Raw genomic sequence first — 23,810 nt, forward strand, 5'->3', positions numbered from 1 at the left:
CAGTTGGGGTAGGTTTTATGTGGCATAAATGCCTACGCCTATCAGGAATGGGAGCACCCTCCTCTCCTCTTCCCCATCTCCTCCCTCTGACCTTTTTTCCTTTCCTATTGGTGGGAACAACCATGCCATTAGATCCCTTGGTTATGGCTGGAATGACAAGCTACGTTGAAGAGAATCCCCAATAACTTAAATCTGCTATAAAAGCAGACTTTGTTGTGTCAATTACCGAGTCAAACGAAAGCAACTCCTTTCCATCTTTGTGCGTGCGTGTATGTGCATGTGTTCAACATCAAATGTTGGTGTATTTCTGAAAACCATATCATTAGTCTCAAGTCCTACCAAGTGATTAGTATCCCTGTTTACCATGACTACTTTTAAACATGAATCCTGCCTATATTTGTAATCTCAATTGGTTTTTACTTCTTAATGACTGAATGATATTGAATTGTTTATAATTATGTAAATTAACTTGCTAGTATAGATTTTTTGGTAGCAGAACTGGTGTTCCCCTTTCTTTTCAAATTGCGACTGATTCTAAAACGCATAACAAAAGGAAAAAATGAACTAAAAAACTTAATTCAAGTCACTGTAAACACTTGTGACCTAATCTACTATTCTCCTTTTTATCAGAGAATATTGGAGTTAATACTCTTTATACCGGGAAGACACAGCAAGCTCATCTTCGACACTCTGGTTCACAGCAGAAGTCTGCTTTTGTAGCTTGCCTAGTTATTAAGAGATTATTTTTAACGTTTCATTTAGTAGTATTTGTGGTAATTTTTTTTTTTTTTTTTTGGAGGATAAAGATCAGTATCTGTGGTATTATTTATATCATATCATGCAGGTTTATAGTCTCTTTAATCTTTCTACTTTCATTTATTAGTATCTATGGCATTAATTATATCACACCTCACAGATTTCTGATTGAGCTTGTATTTCATGCCTTTTCATTAAATACTGGTTGATGAAGAATCTTTAGGGAGCAATGACTCAGCCTAATACTAGTTTTTCACAGGCTATTCAATTATGTCTTGTGGCATATTTAGTGAACTAACTCCACTTTGTCTGGAAAGGGAGTGTATGATGTTTCATTATCAATCCCACTTTATGGAAATTGGATACTTTTTAGCGGGTTCAAATTTATTTAAATGCCAACCTACTTAGGACCACTGGTTGTTTAAGATGATATAGAAATAAGTTTATAGGGCACCCTTTAGCCTTCCGGTTGCCGTTGAAAATCCACAGATTGAGATGGATGTAAAGTTTATGAACTAAAAGGATGGTTCATGACAATTAATATGATTTGTACATTAACTGTATATTAGTGTATTACATTTTAATGTGGACCTGTTCTTATAGGATTGGTTTCTTTTTCCATAACTCGACTGTCTTATCGTGCTTTTTTTCCCCCCTCTCAAAACAGCCTTTTGAAAGAAGGTAGCAGGGTACTATTAGATAGTTAAAGTCAATCCCATGGTAACAAATAGATGGTCCAAGATTGCCTCTAAATAGGTGGTTCAATTATGTCACTTTTCGTATGTTCTATAATAGGTTTGATGGTGAGACTATTGTGTTAAGTATTGTGTTAGTGCTCTTTTATATTTTATCTCACTTGTCATGAAACAGTAAGATTGGCTTTCGTTCTATGATGTTAGTCCTATGATTCCTATCCATAATACTTTCAAGTGGGAATAAATCAACAGTTTTAGCCTCTGATCAGTCATTTAGAAGTGTGATTGGTGCTAATGATGAGCATGTATATACTGAAAAGACGGCTAATTCTACATAATCTTCAATGCTCCCTGTCCGAGTTATTGTATTCTCAATTTTACCCTCATTGTCATGTTTAATTTTTAAGATTGCAGGCTGTGCCCTCGACTTTCTAGCCTTTCGATTGCTGGCATCCTTAATAACCAGTTTGATAAGGAGGAAAAGTGGAAGGAAGATAGGGAAGAAAAGAAAGGAAGAACAACAACATACGTGGAGCTAGATGAAGGTCAATTCCATAGTGTGTTAATTATGAACATCAGAAGAATAATGTAATTTTGAGCTTTAATGTTTGATCACTGCCTTATAGAAAATGATTGTGTGCTAGAAAATAGTCCTTCAGAACTACATAAATATGGCGCCATACCGATTAGGGAAATTTACCACTCCTCTCTCCTCAAGATGACTTGGAAATGAATTACCCATTTCTAACAAGGATTCATTTAGCTGCTGTCATTTGTGATGTGACAATGAACAACATCAAAGTACTCTATCGTCGTACCTTTAACTCAAGTGGTATCTCTTTCTTCTCCCAATCGAATGTTGAGGTTTCAGGTAGGGGTAGTAGCGAGGCGTGTGCAAGTAATTAGTGAAATAAATAAATAAATAAAATCATAAGTGGAGCTAGATGAAGACCAATTCCATTGTTCAGGAAAGATGTCTCTTATCACCCAGACTCTGGATTATTATGAGCCCCTGAGGGTGCCATAATCATACCAGAAAAAAAAAGGTTTCCCTCCTTTTATTGATTCCCTTTGATGTGCTTCAAAAGAGGTTTCCCATCTATGTAATTTTCAGCAGCTTCCTCTAATTCCAAGAACAGTTAGCTAGGGTTCCAAAAGCCCAGGAAAATCTACCTTCTATCATAATAAACTAGTTCTCACCCACTCACCCAACTGGAGTTTCCTCAGAATTTGAATAGATGTCATATCAGCTTTGCCATTTCTGACTTGTTCTGTTCACAGTTCCATCTCCCTTTTTGGTCTTGGATCAACTCTCCAAAGCTTGAAGTCAGTATCTACTTTAGGCAGTAATATATAATATAGACTGGTCAAAACCTTATCCAAAATCTTGCTTGTCTCCTTTATTTTATCAGTAAGAGAATTGCAGTCCTCTTCATATGTTAGTGAAAATAAGGGAAACACCTAGGAACCAAACAACAGATTCACAACTTAATTGATTTCTCTACATCTTCATTCACCTCAACTTTAAATACATTTTCTTACTCTGATAAGCCCTAAGGTCCTGCACATTATGAACATAAGCAATTCGTATGAAAAACAGAGGTGCACGATCTCGTTCTTTTCACATCTCCAATGGAACTTGAATTTGTTCGAGGTTTGAAACCTCTTCCTGACTGGCTTAGAAAGGACATCTATTATGATGACAAATAGTTAAGGGAGATATCGAGTCGACTTGCCTTGTTAAACCTGTAGTAATGCAAGGTTAGTTCACAGTAACAGATGAGATGATGTTTGTAATGCAAGATTTGTTCCACTGCCTCGTATCAGGAGGAATCAAAGGGATACTGACAATATTCATACAAAAAAGGCCAAATGAACATGGTTATAAGGTTCCTTGGGATCCATTTCAATAGTACATTTGGGCAGCAAGAACTGTACATGAACATGGTTTTAACAATCCCTGAGCAAGAAAAATGTACAATGGTTTCTTTACCCTCTTTGTTTTTTTATTATTATTTCCAATTCTGTAATTTTCACTTACTTACCGAAAATAAAAATAAAAATAAAAATGTACAATGTCCCCATTCTTCTTCCCCGAGTGAAAAGACACTGATCATTATTAATGACCTTAGGTAGAATTTCCTTAATCACATCAAATAAGTTTTGTAGTACATTTGTAGATAGCGTTGCAAATGAGTCATGCCTAACTTATCTAACCACCATTCCAATTCTAGCAGCCATGACATTTCCACCCATAATAGGTTATTTGTTACTAACTGATACGATAGAAACACCTTAAAGTTGAGAGATGAGAGTTGTTACTAACTAATGTGACAATCATTGATAGAAACATCTTAAAGCGGAGAGATCGAGATCGTATCTCATTTATCATTGACTAACTTGTTGAACTCTACCTATTAGGATAGCTCAAAAACCATTGGGAATTGGGGCATTACTCAAATATATATATATATACACACACACATACATATATATATATATATATATATATGTATGTGTGTGTATATGTATATATCAGTTATTTTCTTTAGCTTACTCTTAGTTTGTTTTTATGTGGTGAGACTCTCCCATTTGAATTCTGAAAAAGTTACTGATCGTCTCTCTTATTTTTTATTTTTTTTTGGCCTACTCTGTACATCTTCTTCATATTCCTTTATATACCGTTGGCATCAAAATTTCCCAAAAAAATCCATGGTTGAACTGAAATGTAAACAAAGTAATAGAATATATTATTTCACAAAAGTGCTCTGTCCTTGGCATGCATCATTGGATCCATAAACAAACGAGGCCATAAAATTTTATTCTTCAATACCTGATTACTAATCATGTAACAATGGAAAACTTGTCAGATTTAGAAAATTTCTTAGTACACTAGAAGACTCTATATATATATATGTATATATAGAAGAATAATGTACACACAGAGTCACACACATGTGAATATACAGTAGGTGAGGCAATCTCTACTGGCTATCATTAACCCAAGGGCTATCAATATCCCAACGGACTTAATAGCTGTCACTCTCAGACTGAGCCATTCATTCAATACAATTCAGACATATAGATACACACATGTATATATCTATATGTTTGTGTGTGTGGGGAGAGACTAGAGAGAGTGCAGCTTTTACCACTGCAAGTAAATTAATTAGGTGGGGGAAAAAGAATAGGATGGGTGAGTCCTTTGTTCATCTTCTTCTTCTTTTTTGCTTGTTTAATTTTTGTCATTTACTAGTACTCTCCTGCAAGAGGTGGCAGTATATGGGTACTCTACTCATTGTATGTTGCCACCTTAAGAATTAAGCCCACATCGCTTCCTATGTTCTTCTCTTGGCCTCATCTAATCTAGAGAGAGAAACAAGAGAGAGAGAGAGAGGAATCAGTTGTACTAAGGTCTAAGGGGGAAGCAGTGATGAAGAACTAGGCGTGAGAAAGGGAAGGCATATTGTCAGTTGTATTGAGGCAGGTTTAAGGGGACCAGATGGCGACCTTTGAGTACCATTTCAATCCTCTCCACCCAACCGACAACACAACATGCCTCTCTCTCTCTCTCCCTCTCTCTCTCTCTACATATATCACCATCTCTCTCACACACACACATTCATTAGTTGCCCCCAAAATGAAGTAGAGAACCCTACAATTCCCTTTTCAATTTCGCTTTCTTGCACCCTAAAACGGAAATAGAATGTAAACTTACTACTCAAGCACCCTCTCTCTCTCTCTCTCTCTCTCTCTAGTACTCTATCCTTCATTAGTTGCAGCCTTAAGTGAGGTAAAGAACTTTACAACTCTCTATCTCTCTCTCTGTGGTCCCATTCCCATTACTTGAAGAAGACCAGGACTCATATATATCAGAACTAGGTTTTGGGGTTGGATCCAAGTGAACAGATATAGGAAAAGACTAGGCAAAACAAAATGGAATGGAATGGCAACCTAAGAGTACCCTTTGTTTCTCGACCAGAGAATCCCTTTACCAGCTTCCTTTGCAACTACAATGATAACCATTATCCAGGTAAACCCTAATTTCTCTCTCTCTTTTTACTATTTCTTTCTTAATTTCAACATATGTGTTTCCAATCAACTTCAACGAAGAATGACATGTAGTTCACTACTAAATCACTTTCTTCCTCTTACACTTGCTATATTCTTGTATTTTCCATGCTAAAAAAGTGTTGATATCTTCTTGTAGTGGCCGGAGCCTCATGCACTGGGCTAGTCTTATATATATATATATATATAGATGTCAATAAGTAGTTGTTCTTTCTTGAACTAAGTAGCTAGTGAACTTCTTGCAATTCACGATATGCAGATATAGAGATTAAGTATCCGGTGGTGGCGCAGCACGCATCACAGACGGTGGATGTTCCAGCAGTGGGCAAGAATGACTATGGCAATCTAGAGAAGAAGAAGCGATTGACAAGTGATCAGTTGGAGGCACTGGAGTGTAGTTTCCAGGAGGAGATAAAGCTGGACCCTGATAGGAAGATGAAGCTGTCACAGGAGCTCGGGTTGCAGCCTCGGCAAGTAGCTGTTTGGTTCCAAAATAGGAGGGCTAGGTGGAAGACCAAGCAACTTGAGCGTTTATATGACACCCTCAAACAGGAATTTGATGTTGTTAATAGAGACAGGCAAAAGCTTCAAGAAGAGGTTAGAAAAAACTGCAAAACTCTCTCTTTTCATTAATTTCTCCTCTCAATAATATTTCACACACTCTGTGCTAAAATAACACCTTTTCACTCCTCTATAACAGTCTAAAAACTTTTAAATTAAAGTAATAACTTGACATGTTTTTAGAGACTTAAAGGTCTTGAAAGCTTTTGGATTACCTCCATTTCTCAAAACAAAAAGGGTAGAGAGACTTGTTCAAGATTTTACTTTGAATGTTTTAAAAGTATACATTCAGATGTCTCTTTTAACCTTTGGCCCAAATAGCATTGCCTGAAAAAAAAAAGGGGGGTTAGATGAACTAAATACTGTGAACAAGTTAAATATATCATGAACTTCGAAAAGATTTATTAAATGAATCAATCTTTATACATGCACTTGATACTAGCTAGATTTCTAACTTAAGTTGTTTATGAGTGAGAAGGTTTTGGCTTTGAAAGCTATGCTGAATGAGCAAGCCAAGAAGCAAGTTTCTACATGTTACACAGAAATCTCCGGTGAAGAGACAGTGGAAAGCACGGCGGTTGTTGCTAATCGGAGCTCTCACAAGCCACAGGGAACAACAAGTCAGCATCAGATCACAGACTCCAACTATGTTTTCAGCTTCGATGACTATAGTCCGGTGATGCCGCCGCCTTACTGGGGTGCTCTGCCTTCTTATCCTTGAAAGGGCTGGCTAAGTTGTTTACTACTACTCTTTAGTTAAAAACTAGTAAAGGTTTGTAAGATTGATGGAAGTACCTTGGTTTTCTACTTCTAGCCAGCACAGAGGGTTGGAGCTTGAGATTACACTCGAAACAAGCTTCCAACAGCATGGCCTTTTTAGGACAGTTTATTTGTCTTCCTGAAGAGGCTATCAATCATCATCATTATTATTATCATTATCAGTATCATTATCATCATCATGTTCACACACTTCACACATATCCATGCTCAGTACCCTTTTACAAGGGTGCTTTTACAGTGAATGATAAAAGTGTTGGTTATTTTTCAGTTCTGGAATGAAGAGGATGTAATGGTTGTGTTTCTTAGATAACTTAAAATCTGAATTTATAGCCTTGTTTGGTTCAAATTCATTATTCCAAAAATAATAATAATAATAATAAGATATATAAATAAATAGAATTAGTAAGGAAGAAGTTGATAGTTACTAATAAGCTCTGGCAGAAATGGTATAATTAAGAGGTTGGTGTTGGAGTTCAGGTGAAATCAAAATATGGGTGTGTGTTCTCTACCATTCAAGAAAGAAAGAGAAAAAATAAATAAAAATTCAATAAAGAGATAATCAGTAGAAAATGATATTTTGTGCGACTAGAGAGAAAAAAAAAAGTTGGAAAGAATAAGATGAGGGTTGTAAAAGTAATAAAATGAATCATGCGACTAAGAATAAGTTTCATTTGACTTGTCAATTCAATTACAAATAAATAGTTGGCATACTTGTACTTAAAATTTTGAATGTGCTTTGATTAATACTCTTAAAGAGTTCTCAAACATCATGATTCATGACAAAAGTCATGAACGTTGGGACAGTTTTTTTAAAATCATTTAATAAAATGTTAAATTTATTGATTAAATATGAAAAGTGAGTCGAACTGTCACGAGAGGTCTCTTGAGATTTTTTTTTTTAAAAAAAAAAATGTATATATAGACTATCCTCTTAAAACCGCTGAATCACAACCCCATTGAAATTCAGTTTAGCCGTATCATTCATTAAGAAGGCTTTCCAAGTCCAACACCATAGAGAGCGATCAATCACTGCCATTCGTCCATTTTCCCTAATATTGATGAGACAGTTTCGGCTGTATATTTACCATTTACTACTCTTTACCGACATTCCATTTACTACTGTGGACGCTCACTATTTACTACTCACTATTATGACTCCAAAATAGGATCAACAGTTGAAATCATATGACCCACTCCACAGTGACACCCAAATGATTCTTCATGAAAGAGCAATGTTACAATTGGACTATTAACAACGATTGTTTCCAAAAATAGCAGTATGTACAAAGACTTATAATATTGGATGGTTAAAAACAGGAGAGAACAGGAGAGATTTCTCTAGGAAAATGTAAGCAAGCTCAACCGCAGAATCACAATAATGACAAGATCAATGGCAGATGCCGAAACCCATTACCGTAAACACAGAAAGAGGATCCATTGATTCCCAAAAACATAAGATTGTTCCAGTATCTTCCGCTACGTTGCTGGTCAATTCGAGAAGTCGTGGGATTGGTGGAAATTTTAGGTTTAAGCAGCAAGGTCGTGAAACCAAAGCGTTGTTTGATTGCTGTATGTTAATGGTGGGGTTACGAGGCAGATACCATGTGAAGATGGCAAACCCGCTGGTATTAGATATGGTAGTGTAGTTCCCTGTTTTCGGTTAAGAGTTCAAACAGAAGAAAGAGAAGGAAATATCATGCAGCAGTTGTACCTCGTAACAATATCACAACCAATGAGAAAATTAACATTCTTCAAAAGGTAAAACCAATGAAAAAATTAACAGCAGAAATATAATAGGTATTAAAGACATTGAAGAAATAATGAAACAAACAGTTCACCCCTAATTGCATGATCACTGAACATGCAATACTACTCGTCATTAATAATAAGTATTCCAAGTAAAAGTTGAAATCCATTTGAGAACTAGAAATTGCTCATGTTCAACACCGAATGCCAAAAAAGAAAGAGGACAATTACATTAGTCAATCCTCATAAAGCCTTCAATATCCTGCCTATTACTCTAAGTCTCACAAGGAATCGATAACAGACCAGTATCTCAACGCTTCCCACCACCACCTCCAAGTTTAGGACCCTTTGGTGCAGCGCCCTTGGTCATGCTGCTACCCTTTGTCTTCGTCTTTGACATTACTTCTGCTTTCTTTGCTTTCTTTTCATCTTTTGTTTTCTTAATCCTTTCTTTAATTTCACTGCACAAATAAGATGGATGCCATCAGTGGGTGTAAAAAAATCCCTATATTTCCAGAAATTAAAAGAAAAAGAAAACAAACAAAAAAATAATAATAATTGAAAAGGAAAAAAGAGTGGAATTAATTTGACATTCCACAACCCATAAAATGGAGTGGAACTGCAATACATGGCGATATAAGGAAATGTGCAATAAAATGGTGTTAAGCAGAGATTGGTATGAACATGACTAGAGACCATAAAATGTTAAACATTTACAAAAAAAAAACACACACACCGGAGAGCAGCCTCCCTGGCAGCATCTCGAACCTCTGGCTTTTCAGTTCTCTTCTTCTGGATAACCTCCAAAGTGGCACCCACAATGGACCTAGAATAAGGCTTCTTAGTGGCACGTCGCCTCTTCTTTACAGCCTCTTGGGCAATATCCTGTGAGAGTCAGAACAATTCCAGAAAACAAATTTGAATGTGGATACAACATCGTACTTAGACACAAGAAGCACCATCTAGTAGCTTTTTGAGATTAAAAAAAAAAAAAAGGAAAGAAAAAAAAAAAAAACGAAGATGATTTTGAACTATCCAATTCTCCTGATCTTTCTGACCCAAAAAATAGGTCAATGAAGATAAAGAATGCCCTGATCTTTTAACCTTGTTATGCAATATATTTATTAGAGGAGCATAACCACTGCAAATACAGCAGAAACATGTTTAAATTGCTCGATATACTGCCATTTGAGATTCTACGAAGTAAAAAAAAGCAGGATCTGCAATGTTGAATCACTAACCTTCTTATGCTGCTTCCTATACATCGCTGTCCAAGTGAGTTTTGAAGGCTTCAATCTGTTGTGGAAGTACCTTTTGCATTTTGAATTCGCAAATAAGAACACCTACATGAGCAAAAAGTAAATATATATGTATACATATTCTGGATCAATAGAGGACTGGAGAAACCAACCTCCCTCTACTCCCATTTATACACAGAGAGAGAGAGAGAGAGAGCACATGCAATATAACAAATTAGTAAGGCATAATCTGAGACTGAAATTTAATAAGACAAGTTTGGAAGTTACTTGAGAATCCGAACGAACAAATCTGATGCCCTTCCCGGGATATATTTTGGCCCCGCTGAAGCGACAAAGTTCAGTCCTAAAATACACCAATAAATATTAGTTTCTAAGATACGAAATTTCAAATGCAGCTGTATATCATTATTATGATAAACTTTAATAAGAGCAAATCAAATAATGAGCAAGTAACAGAGCACAGCTGCAAAAGGAACACCACAACACAGTTCTACGTAAACCCCAAAACCTGCATATCTATCTTTTGCTCGCCATCAATCTTGTAACTAATTCGAAAACCTGGGAATTTCACACTTTTTCCTTCATTAAATTAAGTTACTCAAGAAACATGGTAACCACCATCCGAATTCTGATTGCATTAAAAATTGGCACTTATACGTCAATAAAATAAAATTCTAACATTCATAGTCATGTTAGATGGCAGCAAAACAATAATGATGAACCCGTAACATAAGCTCCCAAAATTCGTAAGTAACAGAGCACATATGTAAATGGAAGACCAATTGACCACAACACAGCTTTACGTAATCCCCAAAAGCCTGCACATCTTTCTTTTGCTCACCATCAGTATTGTAACTAATTCCAAAACCCGGGAATTTCACACTTTTTTCTTCACTAAATTATGCCACTCAAGAAACATGGTAACCACCATCCGAATTCTGATTGCATTAAAAATCAGCACTCATACGTCAACAAATTCAAATTCAAATATTCATAATCGTGTTAGATGGCAGCAAATCAATAATGATGAAACCATAACATAAGCTCCAAATATTAGCAAGTAACAGAGCACATAAGCAAAAGGAAGACCAATTGACCACAACACAGTTCCATGTAATCCCCAAAAACCTGCACATCTTTCTTTTGCTCACCATCAATATTGTAACTAGTTCCAAAACCTGGGAATTTCACACTTTTTTCTTCATTAAATTATGCTACTCAAGAAACATGGTAACCCCATCCAAATTCTGATTGCATTCAAAATTGGCAATCACAAGCGAACAAAATCAAATTCAAATGTTCATAATTTTGTTAGATGGGCAGCAAATCAATTATGACGAAACAGTAACATAAACTCCCAAAATTAAAACCCACCAAGAGTGAACAATATGGAATGAACCCATACAGATTTAACTTTCGCTGAGAACAACAACAAAAAGGAAGGGAAATTTCGTCAATTTAGGCATTTTTTTTTTTTTTTTTCTTTTCTAGTGTATATTGATCTGTTGCCTAGTTGATTTTGAATTTCCAGAAATTCTTTCATTATATTTGGAACAATTTAGTTGATTAGATTCCATGGTCAACAATGGGTCACATATAAATGGGCCAACACTAAAATTTATATTTCATCATAACGATAGAAAAGCTTGTTAACTTACAATAATGATCATAAATATACATGTGTGCTTCACTATTTTTTAGTTATAATAGCTAATCATTCATTTCTTTAAGCTTATATCTGACTAAACCATCAAGCATGAGACACACATACAAGGGTTTGCCCCGTCATCTCACTGTAAATTAATTATCACTCACAAAGATAACCAAATTATTATAGCCTCAAACATATAAAATCATTCATCTCGCTAAGCAAATGTAAGATTTTACGCGGAACAAAAGCAAAAGATTTTGATAGATCGTAACACAATCAAATCAAACAGCACGATATATATACATGCATATATATATATATACACGTTTATAGAGATAGAGAGAAATAGACCTACTTGAGAACCATGATTATTTCTGTGAGCTGATTTTGGAGACGAGCCCTCTTCGTTTGACAAAAAAACAGATATGAAACCCTAGTCACAACCCATATGTAAACTCGGAGGTCAATGAAATGGCCCCTTTTCAACCATAAAACTACGATAATACCACCGCGAAATGCACATGAATTCTTTTATGTAGGCCTGAAGGCCCAAGCCCGGATGAGATGGGCCTACAAATGGCCAAACCCATCAGGCCCGGCTAGGTTAGATAACTGGTAGTAAGAGAATTTTAAGGTTTTTTTTTTCAATTTTTTATTTTTTATTTTTTTATAAGTGAGTTCGGTTAATTTGGATAACTATTATAATTTTAGGGATTTGTTTCTATATAGTGTCCCAATGTAACAAGGGTCATTTGTCCCACATCGAATTCGGATGGAAAATGATTGGGTATAAATGGGTGGGCATGCACCACTACCCAACAACTTAAGTTTTTGAGTAAATAGGCAAGCACCCACCTGTTACAGTTGGTATTAGAGTCAGATTAACAACTTAAGTTTTTGAGTAAATAGGCAAGCACCCACCTGTTACAGTTGATATTAGAGTCAGATTCAGTCCTTGATTCGGTATCACGTCAAGTGCCCGGTTTGAATGGCGCCCGAGTAAGCACAGGGTGACCCGCGTTGCGAGTGGAAAATAATTAGGTATAAATAGGTGGGTATGCAGTACTATCTAACATTTTAAGTTTTTGAATAAATGGACAGACGTCTAGTAAATACAAATCCCTAAACAGTAACATTTTTTTTTTTTTTTTTTCTCTTTTTATTTTTTTTTTCCCTACAACACCTGATAAGAAAGCCTGGTTCTTCCATGTTTTTTTCCCTTCCTCGTCGCCTAACAAACAATGGCCAGAAGAAGGTGCTTTTCTCTTTTAAATGGAGAAACTTTGAACACATGTATTGCGTTTGGGCAAAAATGTCAATTTCAAAACTAATGTCTTAAAATTGAAATTAAAGAAAAATTAATTGAAATTCATCAATTCCATATTTCGATGCCTATGAAGTAAGAATCGTTGATACAAAGAATTGTGGATACAAAGTCCATCCAGTAATTATCATACAGGGAAAAAAAATTAAAAAATTACTTTGAACAATTATCAATTTTAAGACAACATAAAGAAAAAACTTTACAATTAACAATATTGTGACACGGGACAAATTATTATTAGACAGTTTTAATTCATTTCATATTTGGTAGGCTAATTTAATAAAAGCTAATATTAATATTTTTTTGTAATATATTAATATACTCTTATAGGGTCATTTTATTTAATTATTTTATTCTGACAAATTAGAAGGAGTGGGGACTCGAATATGGGCATATCCTCTCAAATGAAATAAATGCTCTACCAATTAGATTATTGGGTAATGCTCGGCTATTTTCTCTATTCAAAAATTTGAATTTAAGTGATCTATCAAGTGTCAATCATCCAACACCATCCATCTAATAATTTCGCATGATAAGAATGAAGAAATAAAGGGTGTGAAATGATGACTCCACAAACTCTCGTCTCTTCCTTGCGGCAATGCCCACCATTGTAGCAGTCTCATAAATTCTCTCTCTTCTAGGAAATGGCAGATTTGTTTTTTTATTCATAATAAATAAATAAAAGGTGGGCAATTTGGATGCTATTTTTATTTACTTTTTTACCGCCGGCGCCCGCCCGGGGGGGGGGTGGAGGAATAGTGCATTGAAATAGTGGAGTGGAATGTAGTTTAAAGTGCCACTCTAAATTGAGCTCAACTAGAAAATGTACGGTTTTGGACAATATTATTTGACGGTCAAACTTAAACTAAAATGATAAACTCAAATTTATTTTGGTGTGGGTATAGATTCTTATTTGAGTAATTCGAAGTCCAATCTATATATTCATGTATATATTTAAGGATAAATTACAAGGATTTTTCCTATGATTTGTCCTAGTTATAAGGATCTCTCCTATAATTTTAAAAATTACGAGGACCTTTCCTGAAAATAAAACTAACATACATAAACCTTTCTTCTGTGACGTCAACAAGAATTAATGACAGATTTTACTAATGTCATATACTGAATAAATTAAAATTCTTATATTACCCCGTCAGTCCACAACCATCCAACTCTTTAATTTCTATCTAGACCTACTTTCTCTTTCTATACTAATTCTTCGTGACCTGGATCATGTTCTTGCAGCTCATTGGTTTGTTTACGATGCACAATATATGAAGAACAAAGTTACAGCATGAGCAAGCTTCACCATCATCAACCTTCTCCACAGCATAAGCTTTACCTTCAACCATCTCCAACTCATCTAAACAACCTCAAACCCCCATCACTGACAAATCCAATCCCAAGCCACCTAAAACCACCCTTCCACCAGTCAAACTCACCCCTACCATATCAGAGGAAAACATCTACAAAAAAACCCCAAGGCTCACTCAACCAACCTCCAAACAAAGGTCTACCATCCCCCCATATCATCTTCACTCTCAGGCAAACCACATGTCCACTTCCCTTCACCAACCACAAGCTTAATCCGGTTACAAAATAATGCCACCACAACCACTAACAATTTCCACAAACCACAAACTAAGTCACAAAGTAAAACTGAATCCACAACTGTGATACCTCTCGGATCCGAGACACGGGTTGATCAAGTCCGACCCGAGTCCGAGGGATATCAAACAATTAATATTTTAAAACGAACACGGAATACAAAAATGATTAGAGAGATAAAATTTAAGCTGAAAGAAACTAAAATAAATTCTCAAATATAAATATTTAAACCTTGACAATCCAAACTCCACAAGTTTAACAACTCGGGAATCCATCTCTAGTGGACCCCTATTAAAATCCCAAACTGCATGGAAGAAAACTGAAGATAAAATCCAAATCCAATATCTGGAAAGAAGTCCTACGTTGTCGGTAGAATAGAAGTCTGTATCTGCTCTGCACGATCAAACTCTAACCCTGGAACTGACGAGTACCTGAAAAATATAAGGGTGGGTCAGGCCCACATGCAAGTCCTGATCTACTACAATCCAAACAGGAATCCGATACGCAGATACATACTAGAAAGACTCAACAATATCTAGAGTAGTCCATATATGTATAAGTACACACTATAGGACGCTTACTAGTCCAAAAAGGTTTGTCTCAGCCTGAATAGAGATACCATGCAAATCGCACATACCGTGGTCATGTGTATCTAGACCTACCAGGGAACAACACTTCTGTCCAGCTATCCATCCTAGGCAATATACACACCCTAACCATGGTCCTGAGACTCAAGCTCATACCATGGCACATATAATAAATATATAAAGTCCGTGTCCTCCTATTACAAAATATCAACCATCTGAAAAGTGGTTTGATAAATGTAAAGCAAATCCATCCTGAAACCATATTAAGTCATTCAATTATTTGATTGATATGACACAAGTAGGGGATGGACTTAACTCATAGGGTTAATCCATACCTTAATCCAAATTAGGTAGGACTTAGTGTTTGTACTAATCCATACCTAGTATGCCACCGTCCCATACCGGTGCATACAATCCTCCAGTTCCATAGTTAATAACACAGCATAAACATGTATCAACTAATTTCCAAAAGAAACATAAATATAGTTTAACATATTTACAATCAATTTATGCATCCAATATACCATTTAAATATCACATTACAGTGCTTTATATATATATGAAAAGACTGTACATGTAGTTCCTCTAGTTAATATAGTTGACGGAACAGTAATAAATACCAATCCACCATACTTCAAGATTTGCATATAAACAGTTTAACATGTGTACAACACATTAATCATCCTACATAAGGTTTAGAAATCCCTTTCCAGTCCCATTTTATTAAGTAAGACTGAAACCTACCACTCCTCCTGCACAACCATATCTGATGCAATAGTTGATAAATTTAAAACATCCATTAATTCCATTTAAGCATACTTAATCTCCTAGATAGATAAACATATGCTTATAACATAGTTGAACATGCTTGATAAATTTAAACATGCAAAAGAACCCAAAATTTTGCTCAAAGCAGTAAACAGTTTACAAAGATTTCAAAGACAACTTCACATATGCAGTTTCTTCGTTTAACCTTAGGTTGCTTCAAGGTTCAACACAATACCATTAACAATACTTCCAACCATTTTTACATCTCTGGAACTATTATACAACCCAATTTTACCCACTGAAACAACCCAGTCATCTTCCCATAGGTCCAGAAACAACCCAAAATCGCGTAGAAGCAAGAAAAGAAGCTGGAGCCGCCTCCAGAATATTGGAGCCGCCTCCCTTCTTGGTGGAGCCGGCTCCTCCCTTATTGGAGCTGGCTCTACCCTTGTGGAGCCGGCTCCAATCCCTTGTGGAGCCGGCTCTCACACCCCCTAGAGCCGGCTCCCTCCTTTGGTGAGCCGGCTCTCCTCCTTTGAGAGCCGTAATTCTTTTTCTGGTTGTCTTCCTCGCCTCCGGCTAAGTTCAAAACCTATTTCGTATTTTAAAACCTTGTTCCAGTGTTTATACACTATCCTAGATTATATGAGAAACATCCGAACATGCATCAATAATCCCAATTAACCAAGCTTGAACCCAAGACACAGCATGCATCAGTTCACAGTTCTTTAAAAATTTGCACAGTTTGATTCACGAGATTTATTTCCGTTTGAACATGCATACAAGATAAATTTAATCATTAATCTGTTTTTAATCTTGGTTTAATCCTTAGAGTCTTTCTAAGCCTGTACAGAACACAGATTAAAGAGATAGAGTGGAAACAGAACTTGCCTTCAGTTTCACACTGTGGAACTGCAGACCTCTGTCAACTCTGGCAACGATGGTTGTCTTAACTCCCTCTGCTGCTCCTAATTCAATCCCCAACATTCTCCTTGAATTCTTCCTTCAATCCCCAAAGGTTCTCTCTGAAACTCTCTACAACTCTCTGTTTTTCCTTCTCTGAAAACCTGATACGTGAATGCAGGTTGTGTGATGTTTGTTTGCTAAACCCTAAACCCACATGAAGAAATATATTTATAGGCTTAATTCTCCAACCCTAATCCGTATATAGCTAGAGCCCTAATGCAAACCCTTAGTCGGCCCATGCAATTGTCCAAGTTACAATACACGGCGACTTAATACAACCTAGGTCGGCTACAGTAACTCCAACCCTAACTGACATATACGTAAATCAACTTAATTATATAATTTAATATTTAAATAACTTCCACAGAAATATAATCCCAATCTAAAATAAATTAACATTTAACTTAACTCAATTCAAAATAATCCAATAACAAAAACAATAATATTAATAAAAGAAAACAATTAATCCAAATAAAAGGACAAACAAGCAGATAATCAATTATCAAACAAATAATCCAATAAAATGACACATAATAAAATAAAATGCAATTAAATACAATAATTAAATTACAGAACTGTCCTTTTAAAATTAGGGGTATTACAACACCTGCCACAAAACATTACCTCCCAAAGAACTTCAACCCACTTCTATACAGCTCTCCAGGCCATCAAATTGAAAGACTACAAGAGCAACTAGATTGGAAAGATGAGAACTTGGGGAAAGCTTTGGACATGTACAAAGAACAGAAAAGAATTATTTCAGAATTGAGAGCTGAATTAGCTGAAGTCAAAAAGCAAATACAGCATCAATTTCATCTATCAACCAGCACAGCCAATGCAGCATTCATATCCACCCCCGGCAATAAAGATCATCATTCCAAGGTCATCTTTACTGAGAAAACAACAGGCCTCTCTCTCTGGAAAGAGTATGTTTAGAGTCACCATAGCAACTTCTTCCTCCCGACGCCTCCATTCCACCACAAAATCCAGTTACCACCACCACCACCACCACCACAGCACTTCAGCAACCGGAAAAGGAGGGACCACAACCAGGTTTGAATTTGAATTTAAATTTGAATGATATCTCAGTGGTCAATAAAGTCCATGGTCAAACTGTCAAGCTAACATCCCCAAATGGCAAAAGTATAGACTGTTTTCCCAACCAAACTATGTCCTTCCAGCAAAAAACTCCCCAACCAATGTTAACCCCTTACCCCTATCAACCCTAACCAATCACATCACTGAAAAAGCTCCAAAACCAACCTTACCACCTCATAAAACCCAACAGACAAAAACATGGTCCCAAGTAACCAAACAAAGCATCAACAGCACAAAGATGGTCCTCGATTTCATCCCTCCACCCATGGATTCCCCAGACATTATTGTTCCACCACCTGAAGTTGCACAAGGTTTTCAATTCTGGGGAAATTCACACCTTGTAGGTGTATCATTACACAAGAGAATTCCATTCAAATTAATCCAATCAGCTGCAGCTAAACTTTGGGGCAGTTATGGACTCACAAACACCATCCTCAGTGAGAAGAATTCATTTCTTTTTAGATTCAAATCCTCCATTGAAGCTGAAAAGGTCCTAACCATGGGTCCTTGGTCTATTGCTGGCCACCCATTCTCACTTATGAAATGGAACCAACAGAACCACACCACTCAAACTCACTCTGGCTGTATCCCAGCATGGGTAAAGTTCTTTAACATTCCTCATAGATACTGGATAGCTAGGGGCCTCAGTTATATAACCAGCTCCATTGGAGAACCTTTATGTGCAGATGAAGCTACTGAAGAAAGGATAAAACTCAAATTTGCAAGACTGTGTGTCAACCTTGACCTTACCAAACCATTGAAGCATGAGGTTCAATTAAAAATTGATGATAACAGCATTGAACTTATCACCATGGAGTATCAGTGGCTACCAAAATTCTGCACCAAATGCAACCAATTAAACCACTCAAACACAAATTGTCCTCTAAACATCATATATCCTACACCCCATAAGGAAAAAGGCATTGCTACATCACCTATGAAGAACAATAGCCCTACAACACACCAGCCACCAACCACTGAATGGGTCACAGTAAGGAAAAAGAAGAAGAAAGCTCCAGCATCAACTATGAACCACATCTCACAGCCTTTCACATCTACAAACAATAAATTCCATTCACTTTCACAACCAAATATTGACCTTGTCACCACCCCACAATATGAAAATTCAACCCTCTCCCCTACACAACTTCCCTCCCCAACCTCACCACAATCAGTTACTCACATTATATCCTCCCTACCCACAACACCTATTCACTCCCTCTTATGCAGCAAAAAATAATCTTCTCACCCCCAAAATCTCCAACCAAACCATCAACTTCATCCCAGTTACACCAACCACCACTCTCCATGCCATCTAAACTCCCCACCACAACCCTAAAATACAACTCACCCACCACTTTCCCTTAGACCAGGAAGCATGTTTGCTAAGGCAATCCAATGTATCCCCTAACCACCAATCATCACTCAGTGAAACAGAAAGCCCCTCCTACCATCTAATCAGCAAGAAGACATTAAGAAGCAGCAACAAAGAGGCTAGGATGAAGCCAAACAGCAACAATGGTCTGATGTCCAAACAGAATGGGCATCCTGGAGGTTACTTCTCACCTCATTTCTAATGATCTCTTTCCTTACTTGGAATATTAGAGGGCTAAACTAGCCCTCTAAACAGTCAGAGATAAAGAAATTTATCTCTGAAAAAAGGCTTGACCTTGTGTCTATTATTGAAACAAAAATTTCTCCATTGTAAGTGGATTCAATCCACAGGTATTTAGCACCAAATTGGGACATCACATACAACTACAATTTCTCAGATCTTGGGAGAATCTGGATTTTGTGGAATCCCAACCAACTTGGATTGTCTGTAGTTGATTCCAATAGACAGGCAATACATTGCAGAATTACAATCTTAGGGAAGAATATATCTTTTTTCACCTCTTTCATTTATGCCTCTAATTGTGTAGCTGAAAGACAATTTCTATGGGAGAATATAGTTCACCATGCAGGCCTCTTCAGCAACTAACCTTGGCTATTAATGGGTGACTTTAATGTCATCCCTAATGTTGGAGAGACACAAGGAGGGTCCATGAGGTGGAGTCCTGCAATGACAAATTTCAAGGAATGTTTACAGCTTGCAGAGCTTGAAGATCTCAAATATAAGGGCATCCTCTACTCTTGGAGCAACAAAAGCTTGGGAAGTGCTTCTATTGCTAAAAAGCTTGACAAAGCCCTTGTCAATCAAATGTGGACTTCCTCTTTCCCACTCTCTGAATGCACATTCCTCACACCTAGTATTTCAGACCATAGTCTTATCTTGGTAAACATGAATTTTCAGATTCCAAGGAAATGCATCCCATTCAGATTTTTCAATGCCTGGGCATCTCACCACAACTTCTCACCATCAATCCAGCAGGTTTGGAGCACATTCATCAAAGGGACTGCAATGTTCCAGGTAGTCCAGAAACTGAAACTTCTCAAGCCTATCCTTAAAGAAAAATACAGCAAGGACTTCTACATGATGGACTCAAAGCTCCATTCAATAAAAATTGAGCTGGATGCATGTCAACTGGACCTGGATAGATGCCCCAGTGATGTTTCCCTCAGAGAAATGGAGAGAGCTCTCACCTCAGAATTCCTTAGACTTGCAAAAATTCAAGAGGACATGCTTAGGCAAAAGTCTAGAATGACTTGGCTGAAGCTTGGAGACTGCAATTCAGCCTATTTCCACAAGTCATTATCCTCTAGAAACAATAAAAAGAAGATCCTATCCATCACAGTAGACTCAAGCCAAATCATTGACAGTAAAGAAGGAATTATAAATGAAATAGTGGGGCATTTCTAAAGACTCCTAGGTACAGCTCCTCCATCAACCCACTCTATCTCTGAATTGCAGGCTTTCATCACTTTTCAAGTTCCATCACATTTACAGTCTTTCTTGGATGTGATTTCATCCCCCCTTAAAGTTTAAAACTGCATTTTCAAGCTCAGTAGAGACAAAGCTCTAGGTCCAAATGGCTTCAATGCTGCCTTCTTCCAAAAAAGCTGGGGAATTGTTGGTAGCACAGTCACCAAAGCCATCATTGAATTCTTCACCAATGGGAAACTACTCTTAGAAGCAAACAATACATACATCTCACTTGTCCCTAAATGTCAAAATCCATCTTCCATCCATGATTATAGACCAATTTCTTGTTGTAACACTGTCTATAAATGCATTGCAAAGTTGCTTGCAACCAAACTGTAATCCAACCTCCCCCACATCATTGACAGCTTTCAATCAGCCTTCGTTCAAGAGAGGAAAATCACAGACCCTATCCTCTTGGCTCATAAATTGCTCAGGGGCTATCACAGGGATAATGGACCTGCAAAATGTGCCATCAAGGTTGATCTAAAGAAAACATTTGACTCTATCAAATGGGACTTCATCCTAAGTTGCTTGACACTGCACCAATTCCCAAGTCATTTTATCTCTCTCATTTATTTTTGCATCTCCTCCTCCTCATTTACAATTGCAATCAATGGTGAGTTCAAAGGCTATTTCAAGGGTAAGAGAGGGTTAAGACAGGGTGACCCCATCTCTCTATTCCTCTTTGTCATTGCAATGAATACTGTCTTCCATCATCAACAATTTTGTGAACAGGAAAAGAGATTTCAGGTATCACTCGAGATGCAAGGACTTGAAGATCACTCACTTATCCTATGCAAATGACCTCCTCCTCTTTTGCCATTGGGATGTTACCTCAGTTTCAGCGATTAAATCAGCTATGGACAACTTCAACACAATGTCTGGTTTAGACATCAACACTTCCAAAAACACTATTTTCTTCTCAGGAGTTTATCAACTCACTCAGCACTCAATTATTTCTTTACTGGGAATTGAAGCAGGCTCTCTACCAGTCAAATACCTTGGGGTACCTTTGATCTCCACCAATCTCAAGTCCTCTCATTGCAGCCTATTAATTGATAAGATTACCAAAAGAATATCACATTGGTCCTTTATGTCACTCTTTTATGCAGACAGGCTTCAACTAATCAAGGCTGTTCTTGTCTCTACACAGATTTACTGGTCTAGCATTTTCATCCTCCCTAAAGCAGTAATTAATGAGCTTAATAAGATTTTTAGATATTTTCTCTGGTCTGGTGCTGAAATGAGATCTACAAGGGCTAAAGTATGTTGGGAGAAAGTTTGTAGGCCAAAAGAAGCTAGAGGGCTTGGGATTCCTAATTTGGAATTGTCAAATAAGGCAGGGATCATGAGATTCATTTGGGAGCTATAAACTAATAGCAATGACAGGCTATAGATTAAATGGTGCAACAACTATCTAATCAAGTCAAAGAACCTATAGGAGCTCAACATTCCACAATCTTGCTCCTGGAGTTGGAGGAAAATACCACAGCTTAGACATCCAGCTATACTTCTCTTAAGGCATTCCATTGGCAATGGTACAGACACATCATTTTGGTTGGATAATTGGGCTTCAGGAGGGCCAAAATGCACTAGATTCCCATCCTCAATTCTCACACAGGTTGGCATCAATCAAGCTACTACAGTTGACAATTTCATTGTTGATTCCTTTTGGTGTTTCCCACAACTTATCACATGTGTTATTCCTGCGTTACTACAATTGCAGCCTCCAGTAACATCAAGAAGGGACAAGAAGAGATGGACTGCATCTCCTACAGGAATTTTTAGCTCGGGCCACACAGCTGCTTTCCTTGCAGGTCACTTCCCTAAGGTTAATTGGCACAACTTAGTGTGGTGCTCACCAATTATCCCTAGAATGAAGCTGAATCTTTGGTTGGCAGTGCAATCCAAATTGCCAACTCTGGATAGCAAATCAATGGAAAATCATCTCAATATCTGCCATTTATGCCAAACACATCCAGAATCACACGACCACATCTTCTTCCAATGTTGTTTTACCTCTCCATTGTGGCTATTTATCAAGTACAGATGCCAATTCTACACAGCAATCACAAATTGGGAGCAACTCATTCAATGTATCAGTGAAAAATGGAAAACAAAATCAGTTCCTAACCTGTTAAGGAAGGTATGTTTTTCTGCATTGGTTTATCATACTTGGGAGGAAATGAATGAAAGAATCTTCAACAACAAGAGATCTTCTCAGAGGACAGTGCTAGCTCGAGTCTGCTCTACCATCACTGTAATCCTTAAGCTTGGTTTCCTTCAAGATTGCTCTACTTCTAGAAAAATTCTCTCTGAATGGAACATCTCCCCTTCCTGTTGTCGACCTCCACCTCGTCCACCAGATTAAAGCTTCCCGGCAAGTCGTCGGCTTACATGCCTTAAAGTGCACCGGATTGGAAGGCAAACAATCTCCATGAACGGAATTACAATCCGTTAATTCAGGTTATTAGCTTTTGTGTTGTATTGGGCCAATTTATGAGCCTAGTCTTTTGGTTTTGCCCAAAATTGGGCTGTTCCCCTTCAAGGGTCGTTTGGCTTCTGGCTCATACTGTAACTATTACTTTTATATCAATGAATTTGCTTTAAATTCCAAAAAAAAAAGTTACAAATGGGTCTGTTAACGTAACGGTTGCTGGTAATGAAGAGTAAAGTTGCATCTAATGGGGTTATATATAGAAAACAAAGGAAGGTTTGCAAATGGGGGTGTTGCTTGAGAGATATAAAGAGAAAATAAATTATAAATTAGTCATTTGGAGAGAAAAAATAAGAGTTATGGATGAAGGGGAGTTGGCGGCGTAATAAAGGATGGTCATGGTTGTGTGTGTCTGTGTAGATGTTTATATATGTAAATAGGTGTATATTAATTTTGAGGTCTATACAGATGCTACTTATATCAAATTAAAGCTAGGTTACAAGAGGATTATTGATAAGTGTAAAAAAAATCGCTATTTTATATTAAAAATTAAATATTTAATTAAAAATTTTTATTAGATAAATGTTTTTATACCTGCTTTCTATGTTTTATAGGGACTGGTTTCGGAATAAGAAGAAAA

The 23,810-nt window shown here is 36.9% G+C and overlaps 2 protein-coding genes across 2 annotated transcripts; one reads left to right on the forward strand and one right to left on the reverse strand.

The window, feature by feature from the left end:
• The first annotated feature begins 5,372 nt into the window (after positions 1-5,372).
• On the forward strand, positions 5,373-7,523 carry LOC132314611 (putative homeobox-leucine zipper protein ATHB-51). Its single transcript, XM_059813451.1, has 3 exons — positions 5,373-5,484; positions 5,782-6,119; positions 6,562-7,523. Exons 1-3 carry the CDS (start codon positions 5,388-5,390, stop codon positions 6,802-6,804), a joined length of 678 nt encoding a protein of 225 aa, XP_059669434.1. The 5' UTR covers positions 5,373-5,387; the 3' UTR covers positions 6,805-7,523.
• Positions 7,524-8,639: 1,116 nt separating this feature from the next.
• On the reverse strand, positions 8,640-11,977 carry LOC132312952 (large ribosomal subunit protein eL24-like). Its single transcript, XM_059811524.1, has 5 exons — positions 11,875-11,977; positions 10,136-10,211; positions 9,851-9,952; positions 9,346-9,494; positions 8,640-9,070 (listed from the first exon to the last, which is right to left on the reverse strand). The coding sequence occupies exons 1-5, from the start codon at positions 11,883-11,885 to the stop codon at positions 8,920-8,922; spliced, it is 489 nt and encodes a 162-aa protein (XP_059667507.1). The 5' UTR covers positions 11,886-11,977; the 3' UTR covers positions 8,640-8,919.
• Between the last annotated feature and the right edge of the window lie 11,833 nt (positions 11,978-23,810).

This window comes from Cornus florida, unplaced genomic scaffold (genome assembly GCF_030987335.1).
Source record: "Cornus florida cultivar Cherokee Brave unplaced genomic scaffold, ASM3098733v1 CherokeeBrave_3.0.0_Hap2_Chr06, whole genome shotgun sequence".
Lineage (NCBI taxonomy): Eukaryota > Viridiplantae > Streptophyta > Magnoliopsida > Cornales > Cornaceae > Cornus > Cornus florida.